This window comes from Gracilinanus agilis, chromosome 2, assembly GCF_016433145.1.
Source record: "Gracilinanus agilis isolate LMUSP501 chromosome 2, AgileGrace, whole genome shotgun sequence".
Classification (NCBI taxonomy): domain Eukaryota; kingdom Metazoa; phylum Chordata; class Mammalia; order Didelphimorphia; family Didelphidae; genus Gracilinanus; species Gracilinanus agilis.
Genome location: NC_058131.1, coordinates 271740548 through 271751498, shown reverse-complemented (window position 1 = coordinate 271751498; position 10951 = coordinate 271740548). Strand labels below are relative to the sequence as shown.

Genomic DNA, 10951 nt, shown 5'->3' with positions numbered 1-10951 from the left:
TTTTTTTTAAAAAAGCACGCTGTCTCAATTTTACACTTCTCCAGCATGAATGAGACTGGAGTTAAGACAGATTAAAAAGGACAAGCCAAGAAGCTGCCAGCGTTAATGGAAAACACTGTGTAGGAAGATGTTAGTACCCACAGGTTACTTTAAATAGTAATGGTGGTGGTATTATTTTCATCCACTCTAATTATTAGGAAGTGCCTCTGTAGCATAAGGATGTGTCAGGAATCTGCTTCCCTGTCACTTTGTTCATCGTTTCCTCTGGACTACCTAGAACAAGTATCTGACAAGTACATTAATCGCTCCTAAGAAGGTTAAGAATTTAAAGGAGATCAAGTTTCTGGAACCCTGTCTCTCCAAAGCAGTTCCTTTCAAGGGTCGGGGTTCCCAGGCCTTGCTTCTTCAACATCTTGGTTAGCCTCTTCTATCGCTTCTCCCCCTCCTCCGCAATAAAATTTTATCTTTTCCTCAAAGATGCTTACTTCCTTCTTTATGCACCCCTACATCTTCTTCTCAAGGCTTCAGAGCCGAGGACCCAGGTCCAGCCTCCACTGTCTGGCCAGCCTGAGGCTTGCTTTCCCACCACTAAAGCTACTTTTCTAACCAGACACCTGGGGAAGACAGAGCTTTGGAACCGAGTGGAAGGCGCTGACCGCGGGTCACGTGTCTGTGATGAGTCCAGGAGTGGGCAGGGACGTGTTGCGTGAGTGGAGAGGGGGAACGCGAGGCGCGCGCGCGCAGGGAAGGGAGAACGTGTTGCGCATGCAGGGAATAAAGCCGTGTTTTGTGTTTGTAGCTTCGAGAGTGGGAAGCGGAGGGGTCGCGTGGGAGAAGTGGGAGGAGAGACTAGGACCGCTCCACTGTAGCTTCCTGGAGCCATGGACCATAGGCACCCCGGCCCCAGCCAAGGACCTTGCGGCCCCGCGGAACCCAGGGATCCAGCCTCCAATGGGCACAGGTGTGAAACCAAAGGTGGAGGGGAAGATTTTTCTTAGCCAGGGTTTCAACAGCTCTTGGGTTAAGGATGGAGAACGATTCACGGAAGTTTGTCCCTCTTCCATTCCTTTATCTAAGGCACTCAGTCCTGACCCCACATATTGTTGCTCCCCCAATCCACCATCATCCATCCATGACCCCCAGGCAAGTCTTTCCCAATAGCTTAACCCTTTCCCCTTACTCCAGATACTACTGTCTTGCCTTACCACTGACCTCACAGACACCTAATTTTCAAACCCCGACCATCGACCATCATTTTGGTCAGTGCTTTGGGGAAAAAGGGGTTGTGGAGGTGGATAGATAGAATAGTTGGTAGGTATGGAGAAAAAGGTGGGGTGGAGTGAGAAGAAATATAGTAGAGTTTAGAACATTAGAGAGGTCAGTCCAAGAACTTGAGGTTATTAGTATGTGTGCCATCCCTTCACACCAAAATCACAACTACAAATTTACCCTATTTTGGTATCTTGGCAGTTAGCCTTTTGGGGTTCCATGGTCTCTATCAAGTGCCTAAGTATTTAATTTTAATGGTGCTCTTTGTGTTTTCCCATTTCCTCTTCTTTGGAGTTCCTCCCTCAGCTCCCCAAGGGCCAGTGCCTGGCCCTCTGAGGGTAGTGCTGGGGACTCTGAAGTGTCCAGGGATATGTCAGAGGCTTTCACTGTTGCCCAGGTCCAGATCCGAAAGCAGAATGCTATCACAGAGAGAGAAAGAAGGTGAGGGTCTTCCCCTTGCATAGGGGGAGGGTCAAAGAATAGCCTTGTGTGAATGTTTCAGCCATTCAGCCTGGTCAGTCCCTTTAGGGAGGGGAAAAATAAAAATAAATTCTACACTATTACCATGTTTTAAGCAAATAGGGAAATAGGTTTTTTTTTCTTCTTGCTAAAAGAATAAACTCAAAGATTGGGAGACCCCAGGAATTGAAAAAAAATCAGTGAACTTAAAGATGAGGGAGATGATTTGGTGGTGTTTTATTAGTTGGAACACTAACAAAAAAGAGAGAAAGTGAGGTGATGCTTCCCAAGGCTTCTAATTCTGGTCCTACTAATTAGTGGTCCCTTTAATTCCCCACAAGTGTGTGCAAGTTACTTTACTATGACTTGTCCCAGTTTTTCAAAGTGTAGCATAGAGATCAGTTGCCTTCCCACCTCCCAATTTTAGAATTGTCCAGATGATAAAGACTTTGAATTTATATGACATGAATTGGTATAAAACACCTGGGTATCTGGTATTTAAATACAGTCTAGTAAGAATGTTCTAGAGGATTCCTTGCTTACACTGGAAAAGGAGGAAAAATCTATCCTTTTTATTGAATGGAAATTCCCCTCTATGATTATGAGATGATTAACAAGGATTCATGATATAGAAGAAAGTGAACCAGCCTCAGAGTCTAGAAGACTTCCATTAATTCTTGCTATATATAATAATATACTGGCTAAGCAAAGGACTTTCATGCTTCTAGGAAACTGTGAATATAGATTGAAAACTAGTTGCTTATCTGTTTTGTTAGAGGGAGTTTGCTCAAAAGGAACTCCCAACACTTATGAAATCATAGGTACACCAACAAATCCCCTCAAAATTACAGACTTAGGCAATTTAATTCATGGTCAAGGTTAAGGAGTCATTCCTTGGACATGAAGCTGAGTAAATTGATACATAGACCCACAAAACCAAAGCATGATCATTACCATATATGACAACTGACCTGAGCAGCCCCAAATTTACAAGTACATGGTGGCTTACCATTCATTTGTGTGTCCCAGCTATTCTTCCCAAACGAGTGAGACTTAAACATGGATTATTTGTTTATTTGGGCTTGGGGATTGTGGGGTGGTGGTACTTGGGTATAAACAGGAAACGGATTTCTGTAAGCTGTGAACGGCTCCGGATCCTTCTGCCCAAGTTTGAAGGTCGTCGAGAGGACATGGCCTCCATCCTGGAGATGGCTGTACAATACCTAAAGCTTGTTAGAACTCTTGTGCCCACAGAAGAACAGAATACTGTGAGTACGATATGAATATCACAGTTTTGGTAGATTGTCTTTGCAATTGCTCTGATGTGTCCCAATACACAGAACTAGTCCTCCCTGGATCAGGAGAGGAATGATGTGTTTCTAAGGCACGAGCCTTCAATTCTGATTATTAAGTTAAAATTTATCATCATGGCTGATACCCAGGTATTAACACTTCATTCCTTTCAAGTTGAGGAATGTTTCCATGATCTCTCTGCATTGCATTCCTCTTGTGGATTCTGCATATTTTCCAAAAAGACTTTATTTGGGGGTATCTTGCTGTCTTCTACTCTCATTGCCAGGGTCCTGCTGGGGGTGCTCGCTCTGTATATGAATGTTTAAATTACAGATTCTCGCTCCCTCAGAGGAGGTATGTCAGAAGTGGCAGAAGAATGTGTTGATTCCAAATACCAGAAAGCAGATTTCAGAGATGAGAGCCTTTGATCCAGCTAGGTTAGTATTCCAGTATTTAATAATCTTTTATTTCATTTTCTTCCTTTATAAAAAAAAGATAATGTTGCGTATTTATAGGGGTGGGGACTAGATGTATGATTTTGATAGTTATAATAACTCTCAGATGAGGAAACTCTCTACCTAATGCAGGTTGGTATTTTCTATTTAATTTATAGTCATAGTTGCCTGGAGTGCTAAGAGATGAATTGATTTGCTAATATATATCAGAGGCAGGAGTTGAACCCAGGTTCTCCTGGCTTTGAAGCAGACTCTCATCTCAATTACAAAACTGATGAAATTTCAAAGCACTATTATACTTTCTAAGATTAGCTTATAGTATAGTGGAGAGGGCACTAAATTTTGGGATTACTGTACTTTATCATTTATTACCTTTGTGACTTGAAGATTTTACATTTTTGAAGGAGTTTTATTTACATTCGCTCTTTTGACAGAGGACGGTTTGTAAAGTACAGATTACTCAAATCCTTCACTAAAGTTTTCATTGAATGTCTTTCCTGGGTGAGGAGGTGATTCTGGGTTTCCATATTTTATATTAGCAGGATGAGAAGTATGACATTCTAAGTTGGGCATATTCTTTGAGTGTGGAGTCTTTTGCTCAAAGACCAACTTTGCTAAGGGTTGAAAGGCTCATGATCAGAAAAGAGGCCACCAAATTATTTTTTTGGCCATGACAATTCATGAAATTATCCACAAAGGCACGGAAGGTCATCAGTAAATCAGTAACAAGATATGTGGTAGGTGCCTACTATGGTCCAGACACTGTGCTAGGTAGGTCCTGGGGGATATCAATACAAAAAAAGAAATGATTCCTTCTCTCAAGGAGCTTACATTCTATCAATCTGATAGAGAGAATGTTCAATGTGACTGAATTTATTGATCTTTTTCAATGTTAACACAGCTCATTGTGAACATACAGTTTGTATTGTTTTATAGACTACTTTTTGTTGTATGCAGTAGAGGAGGAATATGATTGCATCATTTCTCACAAGCAGTAGTTTGATTTCATATATGAGTCCTCCTACAAGGTTGGGGCAATAGAAGTTAATGGGAAAGAGGGACTTGTCTTGTGGGATAAAGCACCACATACATCGTGAATGCACCCATGTTCATTTCAGGGGGCTTTTCTGGGCTGCATGCTATGGTTAGTTCCCTAGTTCTTCTTGGCAAGTGTGGAAATTCTGTTAGAAATTTTATTTTGGCTGAGACATAAATTTAGAGTTGGAAGGGACCTTAACTGTGAACAACCTGCTACTTTAGGGAAATTAAAATTTAAAAAAAATATGAAAACGCTTTTAGTTCTTTCAGGTAAGAAGGCTTTTGCCTGGGTAACTATCATTGTTTTTCATTGGCCAGACAAAGGGAATCCCTAGGCTGCTGTACCACTCCTGTGGGAAATAGCAAATCAGCCCTGATGTTGGGTGAGTCTGTGGATAATGTATTAGGAGATACATGTTCCATCTTTGAAAAAGGTAAGTCAAAGGGCTGGGTCTTTTGGAAACCTTTTCCCATCAGCAAACTTAACATTTGAGGGAATCTCCCAAGCTGTGGTTAGAAGTTCAATGTCAGTTCTCTATTGTTAGAAGATATGTTCTAACAAAACTAGTTATAAAGTAATTCTTATTTCTCTCAAATGGCTTCAATTATGAAATGTCAGTTTATGTTCCCATGAATATAAATTCTTCAATAGATTGACCTGAGTATCTTGGACGAGGGAGAATTAAGACAACATCCAGGCCTGAGGTTTTTTGGACATCACAAACACGGGTGTTATTTTTAAAATGTATATGACTAACCACATTCTGGGTTTTTCTTTCCGATATAGCCACATATATCTTTTTTTCCCTAAAAATAGACATTTATTAACTTCCCCATCAAGAGAAAGAAAATCTTTGAATGCTCCTCTTTTTGCTTGGACTTCTATTCACTCACTCTTGCTTCTGCTGCACTGCCTGTTTTCACTTCCACAGAACAAAGATACCTCCTTGTTCCTCTCCTTCAAATATTAATTGTACAATATTACAATACAATATTATTGTACAATATTATATTCCTGGTCCTTAGCACAGTGCCTGGCATATAGTATGTGCTTATTTATCGTATATTTATTGTATAATAATGTCTTCTGCAGATTGCCTTTTCCATTATCCTCATCCTCCCTTCACTCTCTCCTTGTCTATTGCTTTCTTTCTTATGGTCTACAAACATGTAGACTCCCCATGCTCCAAAAACTGCCATTTGATCCAGCTATCTGAAGTAGCTATTGACTTCTCTCTTTTGGGGCTTAAACTCCTTCAGAAATCCACCCATAATTCATTCAATTCACTATCACCATATTCACATATTCACATATCACCACATTCACTTCTTTACCTCACACCCTTTAAAAAAAATTCTATAGTCTGGCTTATAGCTTCATCATTCAATCAAAACTACTCTATCCAAAATTATTAGCAATGTCAGCTTAGGGGAGAGGAGAGGGAAAGAACATGAATTATGTAACCATGGAAAAATATTCTAAAAAAATTAATTAAAAAATAAAAAAACTAAAAAGACAAAATTGCTAGCAATCTCTTAAATGCCAAATCTAATGGCCCTTGTTCAACTTCATCCTTCTTGACTTATCTTTGACAATGTTAAACACCCTTTTTTCCTTGATAACCTCTGCTTTCTAGGTTTTCATGGCACTACTCTAGCCTGGTTCCTTTCCTACCTGACTGCTTCTTCTCAATCTCTTTTGCTGGATTTTTATCCAGGTGGTTGTTCCTGAGGTGTAACCTGGACCATCTTCTATTTTCTCTTTATGATATTTCACTTGACAGTCATATCAAATCTCATGGTTTCAATGATCATCTCTTTGCTGATGATTTACAGATATATATTTCCAGCTTTAAATTCTCTCCTAACCTTCAGTCTCACATCTACAACTGCCTATTGGACATCTGGAACTGGATGTCCCATAGACATATTAAACTCAACATATCCCAAACTGAGCTTAGTATCTTTCCCTTCTAAAAAGTTTCTTTCCTCTTGAACTTCCTTATTAGTATTGAGGGCAATAGCATCCACTCAAGCATCCAGACCCACAGCTTAGGTATCTTCCTCAACTTCTTACTCCCCCTCCACTCCCTGTAGCTGATATGTTGCCAAGTCCTGTTAATTTTATCTTCATAATATTTCCCTCTTCTTTCCTCTGATGCTGGCATCACCCTGATGAAAGCTTTCATCACCTCATTACTGGATTAAAGGAATAGCCTTCTGGTTGGTCTTCCTTCCTTGTCTCTTCCTATTTCAGCCCATTAGTTGTCAAATTAATCTTCCTAAATAGCACATCTGACCTTGCCACCCCCACCTATTCTATAAATTCTAGTAGCTCCATATCATCTCAAGGCTCAAATGTAAATTCTCTGCCTCTTAGATATCCACAACCAGATCCCTTTAAATCCTAGATTTAGAGGATTTAGTATGGCACGAGACCTCCAAGATCATCTAGTCCAATCTTTTCATTTTATAGATAAGAAAAATGAGGAAGTAGTGATTTTCCCAGGGTTATCCAAGCAATATAAAGAATCTGTATTCAAACTTGAGTCCTCTAACTCCAAACTCAGGGATCTTCCTGCTAATACTCCACTGCCTGTTTTACACTGAAGGCTTCTTGTAGGCACTGACTGAGGCCCTTCTTCCTTCCTCTATTCTCTTCCAGGTCCTGAGTATAGGGATTCCCGCTGGAGTTGATATTTATCAGCTTTTTGACCTTGGATCATGTCTCTTAAATTTTCCTAGACTCAGTGGTGGGGAGTGGGGGTGTGGAAGAAGCACTCTGTAAACTTTAAAGTTATACAAAAGCAAAGTCCATCAAGGGATTTCCTATATTTCCTGCCCGGGCAGGAATTTTTCCTGGATCCTGAGCTCAGGCAGAAAGTGGGTATCTGGCTGGAAGGGGGATCTAGAGAGTTGGGGCTACTCGCTTATATGGTACTGATTGATTTTTTGGAAAGGGCTTTCAGATCCAGCCCTGCTGCCTCCGGACCTGAGTTTCTCTGATGCTCCTGTGCACTCTGGTGGGATGACCTCTTCTCTACCTTGGTCTTCCCTCTTGCCACCAGCCTTCCCTTTAGAGACCTCAGCAGTGCGGAGATGGCCAAGTTTGGCAGGGCTCTGCCCTGGGGAAGTCACATCTCAAACACAGCTACTGAAGAATGCACCTGAGCCCTCTGATGTCCTGATGACACCCACTCTGGACACCAGGTACTGTGGGATTGGAGCTACAATCATAGTTACTTACATACTTTGAAGTAAATCCTCATTAGTCTCATTCTTGTTTACTGACCACCCAAGCTCTTAGACAAGTTTTGCTCGGGCACAATGCAAAGAACATAAAACCATATTATGTGTACAGAGGTTGGGAACAGATCATAGATAATCCAAAATAGTAGATTATACTAAAGTTTAGGGTTTTTTTGGATGGATTTTAAAAAAAACAGTTTTCCTTTCCTAATTATCTTTTTGCTTTGCCTGATATAAAAATTAGTTTGCATTCTCTGAGCACACAGCAGCTGGGACGTGGGAAGGGTTGTGGGGGGAATGTTTTAGATGATGAGAAGTCAGCCAAGGATAAAAAAATCTATCAGAAAATGGACTTAATACTCAGATAATAGAGAACTATTATTGTATTATTTTTTCTTGATATTTTTCCTCTTTTTTTTTTTTTGGCAAGTGATACTCTGCCTTCTGATCTGAACTACTCTCCCTCCCCTTTGAAATTTTAATTCCCTACCACAGAGGAAAGACTGAAGGTGCATGTGTTGTTAATGAAAATTCACAAATGAATTTTTTAAAAAAATTTAATTCCAGGTCAATGTCAGAATCTGAAGTTGAAGATGAGATGCCTTTCCTGTTGGGTGCCCACACTGACCAGTGGCTTGGAGAACAAGGTGCAGCATCCCTCAGGATTTCCAGACTAGGATAATCCATAAAATATTGGGAAAGGAAAGAGAATTTTGAGCTTTTTATGCAGGGAGAATTAGGTTCTTACCTCTAGCTGTTTCCCATCACAGACAAGGCCCTGAGGCTTGGATGGAGGAGAATGTGTGCATGTATACACACATGTATGAGTGAGAATAATTCTTGAAATAAAATTTAAGTTCTAGCCTTGGCCTGCTATGTGATCTGTAAAAAATTATTGTCTCTTTTTGAGCCTCAGTCTCCTTATCTTATATAATTTGAAGACCATTGTGAATAGTCATGGGGTAAACATGTTATTTTTGCATGTATGTTCTCCCAAAATCATTCTTTGTAGCATCAGGTTGTGGAAGTGACTTGAGATTTGGAACACTAGGGCACAAACTTCTTCCAAACTGGAAGTACTCTTAAATATGTGGCTGGCATCTGGTGTGTCTTAACTGATGACCTGTCTTCTGCCATTCGGTGGGGCTTTTCATGTGGACCCTGGCCAAGTGATGAGTTTCTTTTGGCCATAGCAATTCATGAAAAACAAGGCAGGGGGTGTTAGATATCTGCATCAGTGGAGAGAATTTCACACTGATAAAATCATTAGTCTTTTGACATTTTCACATATAAAATCCAATAAACATTAGGCGCCACTTAGGAGAGGAGAAGTTAGGGTCCTGTAATTCTGGTGATAAAAGGATCTCCCAGAGGAGGAAACTCATCTACCAATAAGGGTTGGCAGTTTTTCTGAAATAGTCTTAGTGAGCAGCCTAGAACAGTGGTATCAGCTCACTTAGAAACAGGGCCAGTAAACTATAATCAGGAGCCCTGCTACCACACTTTGACTTAAAAGAACATTCTATATTTTCTATTGTATTTTATTTTTTTTTAAAGTTTCCCAATAATGTTTTAATCTGGTTCCGTTAGAACTTAGGAAATGTCAGAGTGTGTTTGGCACCTTTAGCTGATCGCACTGAAAGGTCAAGTGACTTGCCCAGGGTCACAAAGCCTAAGGTACAATTTGTTCCCTGCCTGTTCCTTATGGCTTTGAGGCCAACTCTATTCACTATGAAATGCTGCATTTCTGCACTAGGGTTACAAAAGCAAATAAAAATTTCTAGTTCCTAACCTTAAGGAGGGCATCTGGGCTTGGAATCAGGAAGACTCATCTTCTTGAGTTCAAATCCAGTCTCAGACACTTATTAGGAATGTAACTGTGGAGAAGTCACATACATCTGTTTGCCTTAGTTTCTTCATTTGTAAAATGAGCTGAAGAGGGAAATGGCAAACTATTCCAATATCTCTGCCAAGAAATCTCCAAGTGGGATCAATGCAAAGTCAGACATGACTGGAATGACTGAATATACACAGAGGCACCCTTAAGGAACCTACATGTAACTTTTTTTAAAAGGTCAGTGTATTGAAAAGTCATATAGGTGGGCAAAAATACAAAAAAATAAACACAAGTTCAGTGTATTGCCAGAGTAGCTAAGTCTTTCATGGTTGATCATCATTATAGCATTGCTTTTCTTGATCACAATAATTGCTTCTTTCCATTCTGCTCACTTTATTCACTCTGCATCAATTCATATAGGTCTTCTTAGGTTTACCTACAAATAACTTGTAAACAGTTGAGCATATGCACAATCATTTGTGGAGGAATAGATGGGAGCCATTTGGAATCAGAAAATAATAACCAGAATTTATATAGTACTTTAATGTTTTAAAAGCACTTTATAAATATAATCTCATTTGATCCTGACAACTTTTTAAAGTAGGTGCTATTATCACCATTTTATGGATGAGAAAACTCATGCTGAGAGGTTGTGAGTTGCTGAGGTCACACCATAGAGAAATTCTTTCAATGGAAAGAGGCCCATGAGTCAAGCCTTGGATAAAGCGGTGGATTCTAAGGGTTGTAGACAAGTCAGGTGTGTGTGACAAGCAAGGGGAGCAGCCTTTGTGATGGTACAAGAGTTAGATATGGAGGACTGTAAAAGCTAGTGACAGAGTTGGACCTAGAACCCAGGCTTCCTATTTCACTTTACAGGGTTTTGATTTGGAAGATCCTTCTTTTCATGCTCCATTGCTCCTCTTTGATTGCAGGGCCACAGGATGGCAAAGGTGGTGAAACCGAAACCTATTCCATAACAACCCCACTCATGATGGATGCCAAGACGAGTTCCCAAGATGGATTCCTCACCAAATCAGACCTTGAGTTCCTGCCTGGACCAGAGTCCTGCCTCCCAGAACCTCAAAAGACCCTCCTGGACCATTTGGAATTTGATTCACCATCTGTGGCCCTAACTCCTCAGGATGAAGTGGATAGCATATTTCCTTATCTCTTTCCCTATGAATTATGAGCTATGTAATTTCTGAGCCTTGAAGGGATCACTGCTAAGTAGGTTGAGGGTGGAAGGGGGCAGAGAATAGAGATTTTGAAGCAGTGCAGAAACCAGTATACATCTGGGCACTTTATTTTGGGTTTGGATTGCAGCTGCAGCCTAATTTGAGAAAGGGAGGGA

General features: G+C 40.4%; 1 protein-coding gene across 1 annotated transcript; it reads left to right on the top strand.

Annotated features, from left to right (window-relative positions):
- Positions 1-881: 881 nt before the first annotated feature.
- On the top strand, positions 882-10789 carry SOHLH1 (spermatogenesis and oogenesis specific basic helix-loop-helix 1). The gene is made up of 8 exons (XM_044662969.1): positions 882-961; positions 1564-1710; positions 2849-2996; positions 3355-3458; positions 4833-4948; positions 7475-7724; positions 8331-8410; positions 10533-10789. Exons 1-8 carry the CDS (start codon positions 882-884, stop codon positions 10787-10789), a joined length of 1182 nt encoding a protein of 393 aa, XP_044518904.1.
- The last annotated feature ends 162 nt before the right edge of the window (positions 10790-10951 follow it).